Source organism: Hippopotamus amphibius, chromosome 11 (assembly GCF_030028045.1).
Source record: "Hippopotamus amphibius kiboko isolate mHipAmp2 chromosome 11, mHipAmp2.hap2, whole genome shotgun sequence".
Lineage (NCBI taxonomy): Eukaryota > Metazoa > Chordata > Mammalia > Artiodactyla > Hippopotamidae > Hippopotamus > Hippopotamus amphibius.
Window position 1 is genome coordinate 12,219,396 of NC_080196.1, and position 24,085 is coordinate 12,243,480.

The 24,085-nt window shown below is 47.0% G+C and overlaps 1 protein-coding gene across 2 annotated transcripts in view; it reads left to right on the forward strand.

Moving 5' to 3' along the window:
* Positions 1-24,085, forward strand: part of GMPR (guanosine monophosphate reductase) — a 43,517-nt gene extending 19,432 nt beyond the window's left edge. Inside the window, exons 5-10 of one of the 2 annotated variants that reach the window (XR_009048106.1) lie at positions 2,465-2,546; positions 6,347-6,453; positions 15,560-15,602; positions 18,239-18,398; positions 23,582-23,866; positions 24,051-24,085. Coding sequence is in view for 1 of the 2 variants with exons in the window: in XM_057700121.1 (XP_057556104.1) it covers positions 2,465-2,546; positions 6,347-6,453; positions 15,560-15,602; positions 18,239-18,398; positions 23,582-23,762 (573 nt within the window). In the remaining variant the exon portion in view is untranslated. Of the gene's footprint in view, positions 1-2,464; positions 2,547-6,346; positions 6,454-15,559; positions 15,603-18,238; positions 18,399-23,581 lie in introns of both variants that reach the window. The other variant, XM_057700121.1, reaches the window with a different exon arrangement.

Consider the following 24,085-nt stretch of genomic DNA (forward strand, 5'->3'; position numbering starts at 1 on the left):
TTAGCAGGTCAATCAGGGAGGAAGAATGAGGGTATCTTGTTTCTTGGGTTGCTACTAAGTTCTTTTTCAGGTTCAGAGTTCATGCTGGTCTTGTGCTTAAGAAAAAAACACCCTAAAAAAACCCCCCAAACTATCACATTTAATTATAAAAGTAATGCAGTTTCTACTGTCAAAGCCAGGAAATTGTAAGGAAGAATTATTAATAAAAGTCAGAATATTCCCTCACCTAGATGTAATTTGTCAGCATTTTGGTGTATGTTTTCATCAACACATATGCTTGTTTAACAAAATTGAGATCTTAACTATTTCTGTTTCCCCTAACATTATACTGAAAGCATTTAAGCATTTTCCCATGGCAGCAAACCAATCTAAAAAACATCACATGGGTGGGTTATAGATTGTCAAACCATTCTCATTTTGGGGAATATATTTGCAGTGATGTTTTTTAGATTGGTTTGCTAACTGTTAACAGATAATACATTTTTGTAGTTAAATCCTTTTTTTTTTTTTTTTTTTTTTTTTTTTTTGGCGCACGGGCTTAGTTGCTCCGTGGCATGTGGGATCTTCCTGGAGCAGGGATCGAACCCGTGTCCTCTGCATTGGCAGGCGGATTCTCAACCACTGCGCCACCTAGGAAGCCCCTGTAGTTAAATCTTTGACCTCATCTGTGATTTTTGCCTTGAGAGAAAATCCTGGAAGTTGTTGAATCAAAGGATATACATATTTTTGCATTTCTATACATGGACAAATTGCTTTCTAGGAAAACTTGTACTGGAGTAGACATTCCACCAGCAGAAAATGAGTGCTTTTTCTTCAGTGTTTTGTCTTTAGAATCATTGATAATGTAAGTGAAAAGTGGTACCTTGCTGGTGTCTTCATTTGAATTTGGTTGCTAGTGAGGTTGAACACTTTCCCTGTGTTTATTGGCCACTTTTATTTCTTTCATTAGTTTGTTCACGTCCTTTGGCAGTTCTTCTGTGAGGTGTTAGCATTTTTCTTGTAGATTTGGAAAAAGCTCTTATAATGTTAGTAACTCTTTGTCATAATTGCAGATATTTCTTTCCACCAGGTTGCTTATTAATTTTGTTGATTATATGTGTGTGTTTATATGTACACAGGTTTTTAATTTTCATGTAAACAGATTTTTTTTTCAGTTTTATGCTTATTATAAGTATTCAAAGTTTTCTTTTAAATCTGGGAGGCTGCTTTTAATTTAACTCTTTAATCCATTTGAAGCTTATTTTAGTAAAAAGTATGAGTAAATAATCTGTATCTGTTTCCAAAAGATCCCTTTCCCCATCTCTGTCTGTTGAAATATTCTTTCCTTGTAAGGCCATCTTTATCATGTACTATAGTCTCATATGTTCCCATCCTTTTTCTGGGCTATCTGTCATTTTCCATTATCAGATACTGTTGGGATTAAAGTAACTTTGAGCCCTCCTCATTGCCCTTTTCCAAGGTCCTTTTATACACAGTTAAAAGTCACTTTGTCTAAACGGAGAAAGAAAAATTCCCTCTGGGAATCAATTCAGTGAAAAGACACTTGGGGCTTCAGTGCCAAAAATTCAGTCGCGCAAGTTAGGGATGCATTTCCCAAAATAAGACTTTGCACAGTTGTGAAAATTTAGACAGGCATCTTGCCAAGTATCCTATGTACCAGCTGAAGAATCCACAGGGTAGTGAATTGTAATAAAAAGGGCTATTTTTGTGTTCCTAGACTCCTGCAGTGAAAAAACATACACTATTTTCAAACCAGATGCATCCTTCTGGTTTTTAGATTCTGCCATTTCCTGGCTTATGTGTTTATTCTTAGGACCACAGCTTCATGTTGCTCTGAAAGTGATGTATGTTCCAGTGCTGTTGTGTTTGTCTGTGCTTTCATATCTCCGTGGGAACCACTGACTCTAGAGTGGGATACCCAGGTATTTTCCCAACTGTGAGATTACCAGTAGTTCCCTAATCCTGGGTCCCTGGGGTTCCATAGAAGTTCCTCAGGGGGTTTACAAACTGTGAACAAAAATAAAGATTTTAATCAGCTGAGAGAGTGTTTCATTTCTTATTTTATATATTTGGGTTCTCTGTAAGATTTTGTTTTGTCCATCACTGATACGTTCAACAAGCCCTGACCTAGATAGTCTAAGGTCTCTTGGAGTTCTAAAATCATGTGGTTCTGTAGCTCCTCATGCTGTCAGCTCACTCAGAGGGAGCCTCAGGTGTCCAATTCTGTGTTCTTGTTAATAGAGAAGGAAGGAAAGCTGGAGAATGTTCCCGCCCACCAATTTCAGAATGAAAGTCAATTCAGGGGTTGGTCCGTTGTTTTCTCCCATTTTTTCTTTAGTCCCCTGGCTGGCTGGTGGCATCAGAACATGCTCCTCCTTGTCTTCAGGTGTGGGGTTCCTCCATCACTCATCTTTGTTCCTCCAGGAGTAGTTCATGGTCTCGAGCTGTATTCTTTCTGTCCTAGGCAGGGAACGTGGTGACGGGAGAGATGGTAGAAGAGCTTATTCTTTCTGGAGCAGATGTAATCAAAGTGGGTGTTGGACCAGGTAAGCTTTGCTGGGAGCACAGCAGAGGGTGTGTGGGGGGAGGGTTGGGGCCTGGGGTTTGGGGGGTCTGGAGGTGCCCAGAAGAGACCCCATGAATGTTCCACCCACACGTTGAAAGCACATTTCTTTTGGAAGTATCCTTGAGCTTCTGATCAGAAGAGGCTCCTGATTAGAAATACCCTTAAGCTGCTTTCCAGTGCCCCTGGGGAAGTTCTGAATGAACTAGAATGTGGTTCCAATGAGGTCTTGGTTTCAGAACATTAACGTGGAAGAAAAGAATGAGATCTCATGAATGATCCCTTTCACCTTGAAGCGGAAAGTGGGGGGGGTGGAGAATCCATGGGGACAGTTAATGGATGTGAATGACTCAAGTTTATGTGAATGTTTGAAGACCCCCAGGCATTGCAAATAGGCATGAAGCTGTGAGGCCATGTTTGAACTTGACTCATTGCCTAGGCAGTTGTCATCTTTGGCTCCTCACCTCGTACATATCCATCTCAGATTTTGCTGCATGCTGCCTGGCCTTCTCTCCCAGGACTGCCATTTTGAGCTGAGGAACGAGGAGGAACCTTTCTATCCTATCCTGAGCGGTTCCATTTTCTCCCAGGGCCACTTGATGCTGGCCTTCCCCTTTGGCCAGACAGGAGCACGAGCATCCATATTAATTTCTTCATTGCCACAATTTAAAATTCCTCCTTGCACATCCATTAGGAATCAAACATTGAAATTGGGGAGAAGGAAAAGAGGAGATATACATTTTCTTTTTTCTTTTTTAAAGAGACCCATATTTTGTGTATTTATTTTTGGCCGCGCTGCATGGTGTTGCGGGATCTTAGTTCCCTGACCAAGGATCGAATCTTTGACCCCTGGAGTGGAAGTGCTGAGTCCTAACCACTGGACTGCCAGGGAAGTCCTGAGATATACATTTTCATTTGCAAATAATAAACAGCAAAGAGTTTTTGTAAATATTGTCCACCCAGAAGACGCTACCAAAAAAGGAAGCAAATCATAAACTAGTATGAGAAGCGTCTTTGGGAAAGTGCTGCTAGGAGGCAGAAGACGTTGTATCATGACCTGGCACAGTCGTTAGCCTTGAGGGACTAGGATGGATATGAAGAGACTCTTGGGGAAGGAGAGCCCTGTAGGCTCATGAAAGGCCCCAAGCTTTTAACACACAGGGAGGTTTTCAAGATTGGGCTTTTAATATGGCCACTCACCTAAGCCAGTATGTAACCTTCTGAACAAGAGGAAAGACCGCTTTGGTCTTTACTGGGTGTCCGTCATTATTGAAAAGTCAAAGAGAGGATAAGGCCCAGTTCTTGCTTACAGGGCAGTCTCCCTGCTTAGAATGGGCTGTAATAGACCGGGCTTGTAATGGAGTTGAAGAGGCTGATAATAGACCAGGAAGACTCTTTTTTTTTTTCCCTCCCAGAGCAGAGCACGGACCAGTCACCTATTTGATCAAATATGTATTGAGTGTCTCCTAGCTGCTGTCTTGCTGGGTGGGTGCTGTACAGGATGTGAAGTGTGTAAACGATCTTCTTGGCCCTCAAAACTGTTCCCACTATAATCTTGAGCAGTCAGCTGCCCTCGTTTCCTTCCCGAATGTCCTCTATGTATACAATCTCCCCTGAAGATTTATTGTCCTTCCGTTGTCTCTGTGTGCCGCCCAGGCTGTCTGTTTAGAACAGGCGTGCCTGAAAGGAGTAAAAGGCTTTCTTTGAGCCTGATGTATTGGAGCCACTTTTGTAAATTGATTGGAGAGGATGTTTACATTTCACAGATTCTTCAGCGTATAAAACTCTGTGTGTTGTCTAGATGACAGCATTTAAAAGGTTCATGATGGAGCAACTCCTGAGACCCGGGAAAAAGCATTAAAAATGGCCGGGAGGAAATAGGTACCCAGTGTCTCCTTTCAACCTGGGGGTTAATCAAGACCACTACCATGCCGTGTCCCTCACCTGGGCAGAGCTCCAGGCCACAGCAGCTGAGGGCCTGCCCTCTGTTGATGTTCTAGCAGATGAGTGGGAAAGGAGAAAAGCAAATTCTGAACCAGAACCAGAGGTTATGAAGCTCCAGTTGTGCCTCTCACAGTGCGTGTCTGGAACGGGGGTGCCTTGATCAGGAGAGAAGCTTGTTGGCCCCGGGGTGGTGAGCGGCCTGTGTTGTGAGGATGGACGGAGAGAAGAGCGGGTTCCGCCCTGCAGCCGGGTGCAGGAGAAGGTGGCTCCCCAGTCCTAGTTTCCCCGTGGAGCTGGCCTCTGAGGATAGCCATGGTTCTCTGATCCTGTCCCTAAAGACCCCTGGGAAGCTGGGAAGCCACTGGTGGGGGTGGGGAGCCAGAGAGGAGGCGGGGCGGGGGGGGGGGGAGGAGTTCACGCCCAGCTTTCACACTGGCTCCGGGGTGCCCCATGGGCAACACCACCAGACATCCAGGGGGACTGAGTGAGTGAGCGGTGAAGCGGTGGAGACGGGGACGTGGGTGACTCATTCATTCTTGAGTTCGCGTGTTCTTTGGGGGACTATTTATAGCCCTTATTATGTACAAGGCTCTGTTCTCAGTGTGGGATCAACAGCGATGAATATCCACGGAGCTCACCCTCCAGCAGAGAAACAGATCCTCGGTTCTTACACAAATAATGATTTAAATGCTCTTTTTGAAACAAGTGCTGTGATGAACAACTTCCCTGAGGCAGTGACATTTAAGATGAAGCCTGAAAGATGAGAAAGGGTTGGCCGGACCAGGGGGTTGCTACAGAGGGGAGCTCTCTGCAGAGAGAACACCGTGTACAGAGGATCCCAAGGTGGGAGGAACTGAAAGGTCAGCGTGGCTGGAGCCTGCTGAGCGGCGATGGGAGGAGAGAAGGGGGGAGAGCCGGGCAGACAGTCCGGAGCTTGGCCCACGTGGTCTCGGAGCGGGTGCTCGCCTGCTGGGAGGCAGGGGAAGACTTGAGCAAGGGGGCCTGTGCTTGCGAGGCTGGTGCTCTTGGCGTGACTCAGCCTGGACCTACCTGGGCTAATGTAACACTCTGCAGATGGTCAACCAGGCCTAGAGTTGACCGTGAAGAGGGCAGAGGTCAAGGGGATGAAGGCATCGAGATGGCTGGTGTTAGTTCTGCAGTGAAAGCTGACCTCAGAGTCCGGGCTGGATGGGATGGGAGATGGACCACGAGAGGGTGAGACCAGGAGGCTGGGGCATGGAGAGGACAGAGCCGAGTCAGAGGGAGGCTGCAGGAATGCCCTGAGTGCTGGTGTCCTTTTCTCGGGGGCTTACTGCAGGCCAGGCAGTTTTCATCCCTCATGCCATTTAATCTCCATCACAGCTCTATGAGGTCAGTACTTTTATATCCATTTTATAAGCAAGGCATCAAGGCTTAAAGTTAGTAATTTGACAGAAGTTGAAGGTCAAGAAGGCTCAAGGTCAGGGAGGCACCTGAAGGTCCCTTGTGGTTGTGGAAAGTGAGGGAAGGTAGGAAAGAATGGCGTTTAAGCATGGAGAGTCAGTAAGTGGGAGCTGATGTCATCGGGGACAGTGACAGTGACAGGGTGTAGAGGGGAGTGTCCTGGACATCAGCAGATGACAGTGATGAGGCCCGGAAGGGATGCACGGCTAGGTGGTGGTTATAACCAACCTCCATCGAGCTGCGGGGCAGCCCCACTGCTCCTCTCCCGCCACCGTGGAAAGTTCACCCCCAGGAAATTGGGGCAGGGCTATGTGACGGTGATGAAAGCTCATTTTGTGTCGCGTTCTGCACATTTGTAACCATCTCTCTTTGGGGTCCCCCTCTTCTTCCATCCAGGTTCCGTGTGCACCACCCGCACCAAGACGGGGGTGGGCTACCCCCAGCTGAGCGCGGTGATTGAGTGTGCAGACTCGGCCCACGGCCTAAAGGGGCACATCATCTCAGTAAGTGTCTGCGCGGGGCAGGGGGAGGGGTCTGGGAGCGTCTCGGGGAGGCCCCTGCTCCCTGGCTGCCCTTCACCTGGTTGGCATCCTGTGGGCTCGGGAGCGAGCAGGCACCACGGTCACAGCACTCGGTGACAGTCAGCAGAGATACAGGCCCTACTCCCTACGGACTCTGCGGTGAGGGAGGCAGCTCTCTAGTCAGTAACAACTCTATAGTCCATTACAGCCCGAGGTGGTGGGTAGCACGATGGGGGATGTGTGGGGAGCTTTGAGAAAATGCGTGGGCCACGTGCTAGCTTGCTAGGGCTGCTGTAACCAAGTACCCCAGACTGGGTGGCTCAAACAGGAGAAATATATTGTCTCACAATCCTGGAGGCCAGAAGTCCAAGATCAAGACGTCAGCAGGCTCACGAAGCCTCCAGGGAAGTCTCCGTTCCAGGCCTCCCAAGCTTCTGGTAGGTAGTTCCTTGGCTTACAGCACCAGAGCTTCAGTTTTTACATGGAGTCCTCCCTGTGTGCACATCTGCCTTTGTGTCCAGATTCCTCCTTTTTATGAGAACATCAGTCATATTGGATTAGAGGCCTCTCCTACTCCAGGGTGACCTCATTTTAGCCAGTCATAGCTGCAGTGGTATCAGATGCTGTCACTGGTTACTGTAGTGAGAGCAGTTTCAGTGGGATGTTGGGGGCAGAAGTTAGATTTTTGTGGGTGAGCTGGGGGAGGGAGGTGAGCAGAGGAAGAGTCCGTGATCACGAAGCTCCTGGAAGTACAGCAGCTCAGTACTCAGCCACTGAATATTAAGGATTGAAGGTAATCCTCAATTTATCTGTAAGTCTGCTCCACCTTTATCAACATGACCATCATTCAAATAGTTACCATGTCTCTCCCCTTCTAGATGAGATGCTTAGAATAAGACAGAACATGTCAGGTATAACTGGATGGACTTGGACAGAGCTATGGCTTCTGCTTATATGGGTGATACACACACACACACACACACACACACACACACACACACACACACACACACGAGGGTAGTCAAAAATTATCCGCACTCTGGCTGTAAAATTTAATTAACTTTCAGAAATGACAAATACGTCATTTTCCGACATAATCTCCTTGCTTTTCAACACACTTTGTCCATCTGTCAACAAGCTTTCGTATTCCCTCATTAAACAATGTTACAGGCTGAGCAGCGAGCCACGAATGCACCGCTGTCTTCACTTCTTCATCGGAAGTGAATCCGGCTCCTTCTTGATGGCTAACACTTGTGCCACCTTCCTTGAACATCTCTGTCCATTCATACACACTTCTGCGACAAAACACTTTCTCCATACTGCGCTCAAAGCCTTCGATAAATAACGGCACCAGGTGTACCCTCAGACCACAAAAAAACAAATCACTGTACACTGCTCTTCTTTCATGCAGATCACAAGTGGGGCATGCATTTTTGCTCACACTGCAGTTACAAATGAACTGATGTAACACATTCACACCTGCACAGCAGTGACTGGGGAGACAGTAGCCTTGAATGGAAAGCACTGTTTTTTTTTCGGAAACTTTATTGAGATACAGTTAACATACACGAAACTGCATATATTCAGAGTGTACAATTTGGTATCCCAGTCTCCCAATTCATTCCCCCCCAACTCTCCCCGCTTTCCCCACTTGGTGTCCATATGTTTGTTCTCTACATCTGTGTCTCCACCTCCTCCTTGCAGTCTGGTTGATTTGTACCATTTTTCTATAGTCCACATATATGTGTTAATATGCGGTATTTGTTTTTCTCTTTCTTGGAAAGCACTATTAAGGCAGTGTGGCCAACGGAAATTTTAATATACCTGGAGTGCGGATAATTTTTGACTCAAACTCATATATTATATATTTAATTATATGTTTAAATTCTGAAGTAGTGGTGTATTTTTAGTGGTGTTGTAACAATGGACTCATATTGAATGTAGTAAATTAAATCTTCAGACCTTTTCACTTGTCCAGTTGCTAAGCCAAGCTCCCACATTAAATAATTGACAGGTTATTTTGTGAAAAATCCAGATGTAGTAAATTACATATCTGGGTGGAATGATCTCTTCTTGATTTTGGTTCAGCATTTCAGCTGGTGAGATTTGATTTCTGGACCTTCTTGGAAGGTATAATAATACTCTTTAAAAATCCCTACATGCACACGATCTCATTTGAGTTTCGGCATCTGAACCCTGCAGCCATTGCTTCCCTGCACGTGACTTGTCACAACCAAAATGAAGATCTAGGTCTTTCACTTGCGGTCCAGGGCACACTTCCTGTGCTCCTTCTAGTTCTTCATCCAGGCTTTCCATCCACCCATCCATTCAGTCAGCATGTATTCATTGAGCATCTGCTGTGTGCTAGGAGCTAGAATAAATCACTGAAGATTTATTGGATGATGACAGAGTTCTGAGACCTTCCACTTAATATCCTTTCCTCTTAGCTTTTGCCCCAGTGAACAAATTAAGACCCATTTATTTTGCCCCAGTGAACAAATTAAGACCCATTTATTGAACAACTCGTTCGTAAAAGGCTGACGTAGAGCCATCATCCTGCATTTACGGAGTGAGGTGATTGAACTCACTGGAGTCACCAAACAGCACCGTCCTCCAGTATGGTTCTCAGATGCTCACTGTAGCCTCGTCTTGGGCTGGTTGCATGACAGTCACCAGGGAGGCTTTTCACTGGACCCCATCCTGTTGAATTAGACTCTTCATAGTTTGGCCCCAAGAGCACCATATGTAATTAGTCATAAGTCTCCACTCACCATCAAGAGTCTTAATAATAATTTAGACCTTATATGTATTCCTTGAATGGCTACCATTTCTAAACCGGTGGAGGTCAAATTAATGAAGTTTTACTCTGAACTTATTCTGAGATCCCATACTTGTGTCTTTCTAGAAATTTCACACTTGCTTAGTTTACAGGACCATTTGGGGAGTAGGGGTGGAGGCTCTGCGTGCACCACAGGCGACTCTGAAATTCAGCTTGGGATCTCCTTACCCAGCACCATCTACTTGATAGCTTATGTCAGCAGTTCTCTTAAGTGTGTGCTCAGACCAGGAGTATCAGTGTCACCTGAGAACTTGTTAGAAGTTCTCAGGCCCTGTCTCAAACCTGCTAAATCAGAAACTCTGAAGGTGAGGCCCAGGAATCTTTTAACAAGCCCCCCAGGTAATTCGGATGTGCTCTCCTGTTTGAGAACCACTGACTTCTAGAGTCAGGGTTGGCCTGGTCCTTGTGCCAGAGCTGTCTGCTGGCACCCAGGGAAGAGCTTCTTTGAATTTGTCAGTTAGGGACAGTGACAGCCCAGGCTGGTGGTACTGATGCTCTGAGGTTCTAATTTTTCCATTGATGGCCAGAGCTTTCCTAGATAGGGTTAGAAGTTCAGTTTGTAGCCAGCAGACTGTGTGGAGTTCACAGACTTAAATAGCTTCTGCACTCTTGACTTCAGCTCATTCCTTCTGACCAGCTGAGCATCTTGGGGTTTAAAGCAGCTGTTTTCCTCACTGCTCCTTTGTCTGATAGAGTTTCACAAGCAGGTTTCTCCCACTTGCCAAGAGGCCTAAACCCACTGGAAACCCATCAACTGTTTGGATCCTGCCACTTTGTCCAGTGTCCTTCCAGTTGTCTCATTTTACACTTTTGTTGCTAAATTCGCATGTCTGTGCTACTGAAGTTCAGGAGGAAGCCACAGCAGGGGTCAGTTACACCGGAGAGGCTGGACTTGAACCAGGTTTCTATTTATTGTGGTCTGCTTGGGCTTCTGAGAGGCAGAGGGCTGAGAAATCCAGGACACCCCCTGGGTAGGTGAAGATTAAGGTGTGACCCGTTCATTTTGTCTTGTCACCTGCTAGGGACATGACACAAAGGAGAGCATTTTAAAGGTGGAAACAGCTTTAGAGGAAGTAATGGCTTTTGTGAATTGAGCATCAACTGTCTTCGGGGCATGGTGCACCTATAATCTCTGATCCTTGGAACAATACAGGTTATTAGGTAGCTGTTACCGTCATTGGACAGGTATATTAGTCAGGGTTCTCTAGAGAAACAGAACCAATTGGGTATGCATGTGTAGACAGACGTAGATTTATTATAAGGAATTGGTTTATGCGATGATGGTGCTGAGAAGTCTCAAGGTCTGCAGGGTGGGTTGGCAAACTGGAGACCCAGGAGAGCTCATGGTATGGTTCCAGTCTGAGTGTGAAGGCCTGAGAACCAGGGAGGGCCAGTGTTTCTGTTGGAGTCAGTGTCCAGGGCCCCTGTTCTAAGGCAGTCCGTCAGGAAGGATTCTCTCACTTGGGGAGGTCTCAGCCTTTTGTTCTGTTCAAGCCTTGGAGTGATTAGGTGAGGTCCACCCACATTAGGTGGGGGCGATCTGCTTTACTCAGTCTGCTGACTCACGTGTTAATCTCATCCCCAAAACACCCTGACAGGCATACCCAGGATGATTTTTGACCAAATGTCACCCCACGGCCCAGTCAAGTTGACATATAAAATTAACTGTCACACCCGATGAGGAGACTGAAGCTTTGAGACCTTAAGTAACCTCTTCAGCATCACATCTGTTCCATCCTTCCCTTGACCGCCCTCATTTATAGTGTGGAGACTCAGAGGGTGAAGGGCTTGCTGAAATCACCAGGAATGCAGGGTTGGTCCAGCATCCCAGGTCTGCTCTTTTCCCGCCACTTTGCTTTGGAGGGGCTTCAGCTTAATCTGTGCTTACAGCTCATCCTTTTCCCACAGGGTCCCCAGGCATGTCTTCCAGTGAAGAGATAGAGTCAGGACCCAGTGAACCCTGAGGAAGGGGAGGGATGTGAACAACCAGATGAGTTCATTGTTCATGGATACCCAGCATGGCTTGGACTTTGTAGTGCTTCACAGGACCTAAAAAAAGTCCTGTGGTGAGGTTGGCTGGGGTCACTATTGTGTCTTTACTCAAGGCCAGAGTTTTAACCAGTGCATTTGATAAAGACCTAGAGACCGTGCTTCTCAAGTTGTTGGACGGAATGATAGAGGTTGAGCTGATTCAAAGTAACCCCCGATCCCGTCCTTGTCTACGCCCAGTCAGTAGGGCTTATCCACTTACTGACCCTCTGCAAAAAAAGGAAAAATTGATTGGCAAATTTCTTATTTTGTTGATTTAATGTAGTTGTTTAGGGGTGGTTAGACCATTATCTGGGAAGACCTAAGTAAAGTCATTCAAATAATTTTTTTTTGAGGCTTGAAAAATTCTCCAACTACATAAGTTTAGCCTAGAAAAAAATCAGAAATATAATGGAAATAAAGATTACTAGAAATGCCATCTTTTAAAAAAATTTTATTAAAGTATAGTTGATTTACAGTGTGTTAATTTCTGCTGTATAGGAATGTGATTCAGTTATAAATATATATATTCTTTTTCATATTATTGTCCATTATGGTTTATCACAGGATAAATATAGTTGACTATAGTTTCCTGTGCTATATAGTAGGACCTTGTCATTTATCCATTTTTATATGTAATAGTTTGCACCTGCTAAACCCAAACTCCCAATCCATTCTGCCTTCAGCCCACTCCTCCTTGGCAGCCGTAAGTCTGTTCTCTATGTCTGAGAGTCTGTTTCTGTTTTGTAGATAAGTTCATTTGTGTCATATTTTAGATTCCACATATAAGTGATATCATACAGTATTTGTCTTTCTGACTTCACTTAGTATGATAATCTCTAGGTCCATCCATGTTGCTGCAAATGGCATTATTTCATTCTTTTTTATGGCTGAATACTATTCCATTGTTTGTGTGTGTGTGTGTGTGTATGTGTGTGTGTGTGTGTGTGTGTGTGTGTATCACATCTCTTTTATCCATTCATATGTCAGTGGACATTGAGGTTGTTTCCATGTCTTGGCTATTGTGAATAGTGCTGCTGTGAACATAGGGGTGCAAGTATCTTTTCGAAGTAGAGTTTTATCTGGATGTATGCCCAGGAGTGGGATTTCTGGATCATATGGTAACTCTAGGTTTTAAAGGAACTACCATACTGTTTTCCATAGTGGCTGCACCAACTTACATTCCCATCAACAGTGTAGGAGGGTGCCCTTTTCTCCATACCGTCTCCAGCATTTGTTATTTGTAGACTTTTTAATGGAGGCCATTCTAACTGGTGTGAGGTGATAATACCTCATTGTAGTTTTGATTTGGATTTCTCTGATGATTAGCGCTGATGAGCATCTTTCCATGTGCCTGTTGGCCATCTGTATGTCTTATTTGGAAAAATGTTTATTTAGCTGCATTTTTTGATTGGGTTGTTTGTTTTTTTTTTGTTACTGAGTTGTATGAGCTGTTTGTATATTTTGAAAATTAAGCCCTTGTCGGTTGCATCATTTGCAGATATTTTTTTCCCAGTCCGTAGGTTGTCTTTTCATTTTGTTAATGGTTTCCTTTGCTGTGCAAAAGCTTAAAAGTTTGATTAGGTCCCATTTCGTTATTTTTGCTTCTATAGAAATGCCATCTTAAGATAACCACTGCTAATGTGATTTGTATGCTTCTAAACATTTTTAGATTTTACTCTTAACTATGGTTCTAATCTTGTTCTTCCATTATCATAGCTGTGTGACCTTGGGGAAGTCACTCAACCTTTCTGAGCCCCCCTCTTCATTTTTCCCCACCTATAAAATATCAGCTTCAGGTTCTTACGGTATTTGAGTAGGAAAATGAAGTTTGTAACAATACCTGGCACATAGTTGGTGCTTTAGTCCAGTTCCCTCTGCCCACTGAATGCTTGCTTTACTGCCTCTTCTTCTGGGGCTGGGCAAATATTAAGAAGAAGCGGTCATACTGACAGTTCACAGGTTGAATCACCACTCATGTAACATGATGCCTTTTCTACTAAAATATGTTAACACTCTTGGAAAATAAGTAATCCTTGGAGTATTTGCACTTTGTTTTGTAAAAACTCCCTGCAGCTATGCATGTTCATGTATGAAAGTAAACGTGTGTCTCAGGTTGCAGAGATTTCCCTGCGCTGCTCTGCCTCCTGAGAACATGAAAGGATGCTTTAACCACTTTTGGAAATTACCTGTAAATGGTAGTAGGGAGCAGAGTCCTTTGCCCTACAGCAGCATATGATGTTAGGTTGCACTGGGTTAAATTGCAGTCCTGCTTGTTTGCTCTGCATTGTTTGTTTCACAAATTCCACCCCAGCACAGTGAGCCGACGAAGCCCTGTGTGTGATTTCCTCTCCGCAGCACATCACAAAGTCGTATTAACTGTGAACATCTTGGCCCATCCTGGGAGGAGAAGAGCTCATTTTCTTGGTGTCCCAAGAGCTCAGGCTCTCTGCATCAGGCCTCATCGCTGACCACAGGAGTGTGGCATTTTCAGGAGCCTGCACGAGCCACCCTAGCAGTCACGAGCTAATCACTCACTAGTGAGTGAGCAAAAGACTTAAGGACACACTTTGCTGTGTGTGTGCATCTGTGTACATTTTTTTGAAGTCACATCATATTAGGGACCTTTTTATTGGGAGCATGAGTTTGTTTAATCTTTTGAGGTTAAAAGGTTGAAACCCTATTGTGGAGAACTGGTTTTGATAAAAAAGATAAAGCACTTTAAAAATAATTGGCAGGTCAAGTGAAGGGCAGAGAGAGGTTTGCCCCTTTGGAAGAGAAAGTAAATATGCTGGAGATTTGAAGCACCAACAGGAAACACAGAGCCATGACTGTCTTCACATGAGGAGCCTTGGCCAGAGCCCTTATGTGGAGAGACTGCCTTGAGATAATCATTGCTCACGACCCTGTGGCCCTCCAGGGTTAGGGAAGCCACACATGAATAATGCACTTGATGGAGGAGATACAGTCAGTAAATATTCATAGAAGCAAGAGATTGAGCCTTCACACCTGCCTTTTGATCAGAATTGCAAAGAATCAACGAAGCAGTATTTGAGGTCTAGCTCCTGGAGGGACAGGCCTAAAAGCAGATTGGAAACGAAGGATTGAGTCACAGAGACCCATGTCTTCAGCTGGAGACACTATTTGTAAAGTGGTTCATCCCATTTCCACGGAGATGCCATCCAACTCCAGGGGCACCTGCACCTTCCTGCCATTGTCACACAAGGTAGCCCAGGTGGCCTGGGTCTTCTGCATCCTTCCCAAAGTGTGTCCCACCTCCTGGGGACAGGCACTTCCCTCCGAGACCCGCTCTGGGCTCTGTCACATCACGCCAACCCCAGCACTGACCCGACTTCCTGGTGCCTCTGCTTCCTTGCGCCTCTCTGCTAGGCAGGCTGCTACCCCAGGCCACCTCGCTGACCTTTTCCTCCTTGGACCTCACACAGGCCACATTGCCAATAGCAGGTAGCAGCCTGGTTATTTTGTGCCTCTTGTGCTTGTAAGATAACACTGTGGGTCTGTGTCCTGGTAGCTTTGTACTGGGTCCCAGGTGTTGAAGCAGAAGCTCCGCAGCCAGACTGTGCCTGGCAGCCCAAGGTGACAGGCCATCCTGCCAGGCACTGAACCAGCGCAGGGCGCTCTCTGTGGGTCGAGTCGGTGTCAGGAATGCGTGTTTGACTTGGAGGTAACTGGGTACCTTATAGGAAGGGGGACTAGGAGACACATGGAGTGGCTGGAAATATAAAAGGGCGAATTCAGTGTCCTTTCTGGCTCATAAAATACTTGCGCTCTTGTGCTAAATAAACCTCACTTCACGCCGGGCAGCGGGGGAAAGGTGACCACTGAATGATAGTTGTGTGGACAGCCAGCGGCCAGGGGTGTTGTGCAGGGGCTGACGGAGGATGAGGTCCAGTCCCTGCGCCTTGGCCGCTCAGCAATTCCTGCTTCTGCATCCGGATGGGGTGCCGATGCCCGCTGCTGGGTGAGGGGACGGGCAGGCAGTGGGTGTGCAGGCCTGAAACAGGACTGGTGGGCCTGGGGAATGGAAGGTGTGGTGGTGAGGGGAGTGTTGGGCCTTGGCTCTGAGGGTTGTGTGCTTGGCTGCAGGCAGGGGTTGGCGGAGGGGCTGGGCCAGCAGATACCACTGACTCCCTCCAGGGGAGGGGGATGGCCTGGCCGAGCTCCCGCTGACACCCTCTCTTTGCTCTTTCCTTTTTGAAGGATGGAGGCTGCACGTGTCCAGGAGATGTCGCCAAAGCCTTTGGTAAGAGGCCGCAGAGGGAGGGGAGGGAGCTCCCTGAAGGGGTGCCTGAAGGAGGTGGCAGACGCGTTGGGAAGTTCAGAGCCAATCCTGAGTTTCCTCTCCCTGGAATTCAGCCCCTAATTGGTCCAAATCCTGGCATCAGTTTGGTTCTGGTTGGTGGCAGAGCAGGCCGAGTGCCCAGGGATAGATGGAGGGGTGGCATCCTGTGAGCCAGGAGTGGGGGAAGTCATGGCCCAGAAGTCACCATGGAGAAGGCTCAGGGTACCCGTGGAAGAGGACTGTATCGGATCTGAGGCACCGAAACTTCAGCGAGAGGGTCTTTGGAGCCTAACTTGGGGGAATCCCTGAGGGAGGGATGGGAGTCCCAGCCTTAGTTTCTCACCAGATGTTGGTGAGCCTGTTTCCCACTAGGGGGCAGCAGCGTATGGATGTCATTGGGCAGGGGCTGGACCCTGGCAGGTGTGTTCTTGGAGAGGCACTGGGAGGTCCAGCATCTCCAGGTGCTGTGCCCTGTGCCGGCCCCTGAACCTTTGCCAGCTGGGGTCAGCAGTCAGAGCTGCTGCACAGCAAGGGACGCCCACCTGTGAGGTGGGCGCTGTGTGTGCCGGCAGGAGGCAGAAACAGAACCCCCATGGCCCCACCCTCCTCTCCTGACGCCAGGGCTGAGTTTGCTGTTGGTTTACTTTTTCGGTGGAGGGAAACCTTCTGCCTTGGGCATTCCTCAGGGATGCCAGTGGCTCCTCCCATCATCTGTATTCGGTGACGTCCCCCTTGTACTTTATTGCTGTTTCAGTTCATCCTATAGAACGTCTTAGGCCTAGTCATTGGTTCATTTTTTTAATTATTATTTTTAAAACACTGCTGTTGACAAAAGGAAGCATGGGGCAGTGTTCTTAGCAGCTGGGTTTTGTAGCAACCTTGGAGACTGTCCAGGGGACTGAGTCCCCAAGAGGCAAGTGACAAAGTTAGGGTCCCGCAGTCACGGGCAGAGCAGGAACTCAGGACTCCTGCTACACGAGTCCGTTCATGTACCCCTTCTAATAAGGATCATCCGCCAGGGGCATCTCTACTATTGATTCCTGCGCTGCGTGTACTTAATACTGATGCGTGTTCCGTCTGGGGCTGCCTTCTAATAGCGCACGCGGTGCGTCCTGCCCAGAGTGGTCTCTGGACTCACGCTCTGATGGCTTTCTCTCCCTGCGCTCCCTTTCCAGGAAGTGCAGCCACACCTGTGGAGGGAAAAGGACCTGGTCGGGGAGAGATACTGGTTAGGAAAGGACATGAGAGCGTTCAGAAAGGAAAATAATTGGAAGCCACTTCAGAGCATTGTTTGAGTGGATCTGTGCTCTGTGCTCCTGCTCTTTACATCTGCTCCCGGGATTGTGGTCATCAGGAGGCCTGGCCGGACACCAGTTATCCTCTGCCCTCTTCTAATCATGGCATGGGGGTCCAGGAGCCAGCAGTTGTGTTAGGGACCCTGCAGGGAAGAGTCTGCAGAGCTTGCTGCCAAGGAGAGAGGTCCTGTGCCTTGCTTGCCTGATTGCCAGGCGCAGGGGCCAGCCCCGCCGTGCCTGCCTCCTGTCATGCTGAGTGGGAGGGGCTGGAATGCCTGATGCACACCCCGAAGTCCTCTTGTAAATATTTAAGTGACCAGATGGAAGCGGTCAAGGCCACGTCTCAGGGGATCCTGTGTTTGCTCCTCCTCGTCCTACATCCCGATTACTTTATGCACCTGTACCCTGATATTCTCCTATTCTGAATGCAAACCCTCAGTAGGACTCAGTGAGGATGGGGAATGGTGACTATTTCTGTTTCTTCCATGTATGCCTTTTACGTTCCTGAAAACTAGTTATGCCACATCTGCCGTGTGCTATGATAAACACTGAGGGCACACCAAGTGAGCCCCACTGTTCCAACTATTCCTGGTCCCAATCCAACATAACCTACAAAGGCAATTTCAACACCCCAGGCTCCTCTGTACCTATCCTGGAAGTTTCATGTTATTCGGTGATTAATATAGAGTATTGTTTACTCTGGAAGTCAAATGTTTTTCACAACAGAGGTGTGGGTAGATTGTATACACATTTGTGTATCTGTATGATGTGCACACACATATGTACACACATACATACACAACATGTATGTTTACGTACGTACAGGTTTCTCTCCTTCATGCCCAAGCTCTAGTGCAGGAGGTTCTGTCTGTTCTGAGGTCTCTTCATATCTACACTCTGAGGGTGCTGAGAGCTTCAGGCAGACCAGATGCCCGATGGAGACATGGCAGAGCAGTTATTGTATTAAGTATGAGATTGGATAGCATGCTGAGGTGCTGCCCAGTTCTTAGTGTTCCTCTGATTTTAAGAGAGTTAGACCTGTGGAAGGTGGTCGTACAAAGTCCTCAGTAACCATTAAGGACTGTCCAGTGTATTAGCCACCAAGCTTCAGTAGGCTGATTTGTTGCTGGGTGTGTCCAGTGCTCATCTGCCCTTCTTAACTTTTTTCCAAAGTGGGGAGGTTGAGCTTTTCTCTGACTATAGCCAGGAGAAGGGAGGATGGGCAACTTGCATCTTTCCAGAGCTGGTTTTCTCTGAGATATTTTCTCTGCTGCTTCTTTTCATCCCTACTTTGGAGTGCAGGAGCCGGAGCAGATTTTGTCATGCTGGGAGGGATGTTTTCGGGCCATACTGAGTGTGCTGGAGAGGTGATCGAGAGGAACGGACAGAAGCTCAAGCTGTTCTATGGGATGAGCTCCGAGACGGCAATGAAGAAACACGCGGGAGGAGTAGCAGAATACAGGTATGGGGGGGGAGGGGCGGGGTGCAGGCAGCTCCGTCACTGGTGAGGCTGCCTTCCCCTGCTTCTTTACTGGGATGGAAGTGGATCTCAAAGAATATGAGTCTGTGTACATTACAGTACCAATGGGAAGGAGCTAGAAAACAGAGATTTTTAAATTAAGGTGTGTCAAGAAATAACTGTATAGCTTAAATTTTTTTCGATTGAAGTATAGTTGATTTACAATGTTGTGTTAGTTTCAGGTGTACAGCAAAGTGATTCAGTTATACATACATATACATCTGTTGTTTTAAGATTCTTTTCCCTTATAGATTATTACGAAATATTAAGTAGTTTCCTGTGCTACACAGTAGGTCCTTGTTGGTTATTTAAATATAGCAGTGTGTACATGTCAATCCCAAACTCCCAAATCTACTCCTCCCCTGACCCTTCCTTCCTGGTAACCATAAGTTCATTCTCGAAGTCTGTGAATTTGTTTCTGTTTTGTAAGTAAGTTCATTTGTATCATTTTTTTTTAAAGATTTTGCGTAATATCATATGATTTGTATTTGTCTGACTTCACTTAGTATGATAGTTTCTAGGTCCATCCATGTTGCTGGAAATGGCATTATTTCATTCTTTTTAATGGCTGAGTAGTATTCTATTGTGTGTGTGTGTGTATATATGTACACACACACATACACACCACTTCTTTATCCATTCATCTGTCAGTGGACATTTAGGTTGCGGCCATGTCTTGATTATTGTAAACACTCCTGCAGTGAACATGGTGGGTGCGTGTATCCTTTCAAGCCATGTTTTTCTCTGGATATATGCCCAGGATTGGAATTGTTGGATCATATGGTAGCTGTATTTTTAGTTTCTTAAGACACCTCCACACTGTACTCCATAGTGACTGTACCAGTTTGCATTCCCATCAACAGTGTAGGAGGGTTCCCTTTCCTCCACACCCTCTCCAGCATTTATTGTTTGTAGACTTTTTGATGATGGCCATTCTGACTGGTGTGAGATCATCTCTCTTTGTAGTTTTGATTTGCATTTCTCTAATAATTATCAATTATTCATGCTAATTATTAGAGCATCTTTTCATGTGCCTCTTGGTCATCTGTATGTCTTCTTTGGAAGAAGACCTATTTAGGTCTTCTGCTCATTTTTTCTTTCTTTCTTTTTTTTTTTTAATGATATTGAGCCGCATGAGCTGTTTGTATATTTTGGAGATTAATCCCTTGTCGGTCACATTATTTGCAGATGTTTTCTCCCATTCTGTGGGTTGTCCTTTTGTTTTGTTTATGGTTTCCTTTGCTGTGGAAAAGCTTTCAAGTTTAATTAGGTCCTATTTGTTTATTTTTGTTTTTATTTCCATTACTCTGGGAGATGGATTGAAAAAGATTGCTGTGATTTATATCAAAGAGTCTTCTGCCTATATTTTCTGCTGAGAGTTTCATAGTATTCAGTCTTATGTTTAGGTCTTTAGTCCATTTTCAGTTTATTTTTGTGTATGCTGTTAAAGAGTGTTCTGATTTCATTTGCTTTTACGTGTAGCTGTCCAGTTTTCCCAGCACCACGTATTGAGCAGGCTGTCTTTTCATTGTATAGTCTTGCCTCCTTTGTCATAGATTAATTGACCTTAGGTGTGTGGGTTTATTCTGGGCTCTTTATCCTGTTCCATTCATCTATATTTCTGTTTTTGTGCCAGTACTATACTGTTTTGATGGCTGTAGCTTTGTAGTATAGTCTGAAGTCAGGGAGTCTGATTCCTCCAGCTTTGTTTTTCTTTCTCAAGATTGCTTTGGCTATTTGGGGTCTTTTGTGTCTCCATACAGATTTTGAGAGTTTTTGTTCTAGTTCTGTGGAGAATGCCATTGGTAATTTGATAGGGATTGCATTGAATCTGGAGATTGCCTTGGGTAATGTAGTAATTTTGATAATATTGATTCTTCCAACCCAAGAACATGGTATACCTTTCCATCTGTTTGTGTCATCTTTGATTAGAAAACATATCTTGCCTCTTACAAAATAGCCATAATTTTTATCTAATTAGCCTTTGCAGTGTTTGGGGCCCTGGAAAGGCAGTGCAGAGCACAGATGTTTGGGGATGAGTTGGAAATGGAATTAGGGGTATGTGTGAGTAGGTATACAACTCTTGTTCAACCAGCCCTGGAGGGGACCCTCTAGACTTCCACAGGGTGGGTCGTAATATCATGGCCTTGTCCTGATATAGCTGATGTGGAGCCTGGGGTGAGTCAGGCTGAAGGATGGGTCTCCCTCTGCATATGAGACAGGGGTGGGCGAGACCACCTCATGGAAGTCAGGCCTTTCAGGAAGAGTGCTGTGTCACCGGCAGTAGCTGCCACAGGACTCTCCCCTGCCCCCGCGCTCGGACAGTTGACACAGGCAGCACTTTTAGCCATTTAATTAAGTCACTCTGCAGAAGGGATGCTCACGTCTGCTTATCTGCTCTACTTCCATTTTCATTGTGTGCACATGTGTTTTAAGAACGTTGTGACAGAATATACCCACTGCCTCGCCCTGCTCCATGGAGTCTGCCATTGCTTCTCATCAGAGCTGGCACTGATGCCAAGCTGCACTGAGTGGATAAGACAGGAGGCCCCGCATCCTTAGAAGGATGGAAACTCAGGCCTCCTGCTGTGAGCTGATACTCACCATTTCCTACCACTTATTCCACACCCAAAAGCTTATGATGAAGACAAGGGATTCACATGCATTGTGTAAGGTTTGAGGCAAGCTAGAGGTACACATCTCAACTCCCTTGAGATTTTCGGGCTCAGGTACTGGTGGGCTGGCTTCAGTCCTTCTCGTTTGGGCAGAACCTCACTGACAATGCTGTTGTGGCATGGGGACGGCAGGGTGGGAACAAGGAGCAGGGGACATTTATAGCTTCATCCTGGAAACTGCAGACAGTCCCAACAAGAGGGACCCCCCCTCCCACTCAGCCTCTGAAGGCCTCTTTCTCCTGGGTGGTGACTGATGGAGGAGGCTGGACAGTGTGTCGGGGGAGAAGGGGGGAGGGGTTTACTGCTTCACCTCCGACCTGGACCTCTGGCCAAGAAGCTTAATGCTTTACCAGTGTCACCGTTCAAGGGCCCGTGCCCGTCTCCTATGTGGTGGTCTGGGAGTGGAGCCATTGCAGTTCCGTGACAGCCGGATGCTTTGCCTGGAGGACATTTTGTGCAGTCTAGCTGTTGCATCTGTTTGGGGTTCTAAGAAAAGTAGGTAGGGAAGGCGGGACCAGGCTAGAGCATGAACAGAAGCCAAGGAGCTGAAAGAAAAATCCTCTTCTGTGATTTTAACAGGGTTTAGACAAAACAGAATATAGAAAATTTAGGCGTATCACGACTCAGTTCTGGAAGTGGATTCAAATCTTAGCCAAGGGAAGGACAGTGCTGAAAGAGTTAGAACCTTAATTCAAAGGCAGCCTGAGCCCTATAGGCTGCATCTGTGTTCTCTGTCAGTTTCCCTCCCATCATATCCCGATCTTCTCCTGAGAATGGTTCTCCTACTTTGACGTTGTATTTAATTAAGGCAGAGTTATTTATGCTTTGCTAGTTCCTTCCCAGTAATTACCCACTTAGTTCTCATGCTGTCCTTGGGAGACAGATTAAAGCCCTTCATTTTACAGATGAGGAGACTCGGGCATCAATGATAAATGACTTGAAAAGGTGCCATCACCACTTAGTGAAGAAGCGATGCTGAGGACCTGGTGGAGGATGCCCAGTGAGCCTCGGGAAGGCCGTGGAGTTCTTTTAAGAAACAAAATGGGCATCATTTCAGGCACACGTGCGCATGTTGGTCTCTGGTCACAGAGTGCCGTGATGTCAGTCATCTTGGGTGTGGCTGGCTTCGTGAGCTCGGTGCTGTAAACCAGCCACTAACCAGGCCAGCCCTTGGTCTGGTCGATGGTTTAAGGTGCTAGGTTTCACCTGAGGGTAGTCTTGCAGGTGTAGATTGCAAGGCACAAGAGGTAATATCCTTTTGAAATTCTAGGTAATGACTTTTTGATCAAGGGATGATATTTTTTCAGTTGAAGAGACCAGCTAAAGAAAGTTCCAGAATTTGGTTAATTGTTAGAATTTCCAGATTGCCTGACCTTTGGATGGAGGCTAGAGTCTTGCATGGATTGGAGCTTTCCTTCTCGTAAAGCCCCTCCTAGAGCAAGTCTGCACTGTATCCCCGTCTTGCAGTAAGGGGACAGGGCGTGCAATCAGGTGATGTTGCGTGGCGGCCTCGGGAAAAGCAGGACAGGGCTCAGCAGGGACAGTCAGGTGTGGTTTAGTGTTCACGCCCTGGGCCAGACCTTCGAATTTCTAAGTGGCCCCCTGAAAATATGAAAGACACTCACCAAAGCCCTGCAGCCTCCGGTGCTGAGAAGGTCCTTAGTTCTGCTCTGGTCCCATCTTGCAGTGACTTATGCAGACTCCGGGGGGGGGGGGGGGGGGGGTTTGCCCAACAAGGGCCCTGGAGAGACAGGCCGTGCAAGTGGAGCCACTTGCCTCACTGGTGAGGTTCCCACATCACCTCACAGCACGTAACTTGTCCATTTTCTCCATCCCTTCCTCCTCTTGTCTTGATCGTCTCCTGTGAAGCCGCTCTGATCCTGATTGGAGAGCTGGCAGCGGTGGCGGGGGGTGGGGTGGGGGGGAGGTGGGAGGGGGAGGGGATGCTTGGGGCTTGTTCTGTTGTTGACTGGGGGGACAGCAGGAGAGGCGGTGGTGGGGGGTGGTCAGGAGGTCGGTTCCCTTGTCCTGTAGGTGTTCTGGGCTCTGGGTCAGTTGGAGGTCGGTGTACAGATGAACAGAGAATGGAAAGGTGGGGCTGGGTTCCGACAGGCACAGAGTGGCGCGTGCTGCTGGGGACCATGTCTTCCTGCAGGCTGGTGGCCAGGGTCTGCGACTCTGGTGTTGCTGACGGAGGCTTTCCTTTTCCCGGGACTCCGGGCAGCCAGCAACGAGGTCGTGCACCTTGGGTGGAGGCGTGCATTCATCTGAGATGCTGGCCTGACCCACGTGGCACGTGCCACAAAGCCGATGTGGGGGTGGGGCCGCAGGGTGGCGTGTAGCTGCCTCAGTGCCTCGGGGCGGCTGAAAGTGCTGAAGCTGGGAATCCTTCTGGCTGGGTTCTTAAGGGGAAAGACCAAGACTGAAAGCAAAACCTCCTTTTTCTTCCAGGGCTTCTGAGGGCAAGACCGTGGAAGTGCCTTACAAAGGGGATGTCGAGAACACTATTCTGGATATTCTTGGGGGACTGAGGTCTACCTGTACCTACGTGGGGGCCGCCAAACTCAAAGAGCTCAGCAGGAGGGCAACGTTCATCCGGGTGACCCAGCAGCACAACCCCGTGTTCAGCTAACCTCGGGGACGAGGACAAGGTGCCCTCCGGCCAGTGGAAACCCACACATGCCTGCTTTCTCATCCCCTTCCTCCTGTTACGGCCGAGGTTCCGGTTGATCCCAGGTGGTGGGAGGCTGCCCCCTCCTGTCATCTGGAGGCCGTGGGGCTCCCCTAGGTCCAGGGGCCCAGAAGCTGGGCACTCACTGGGTCAGCGGTCGGAGCTTAGCTGCCCGGAACATGTTACCTCATTGTTAAAACTAACACTCACGCCTTTTTCTTTTCTTTTCTTTTTTTTTTTTTTTTTAAGGAAAATGGTTTCACTTTAATATAATGCTATGAAGA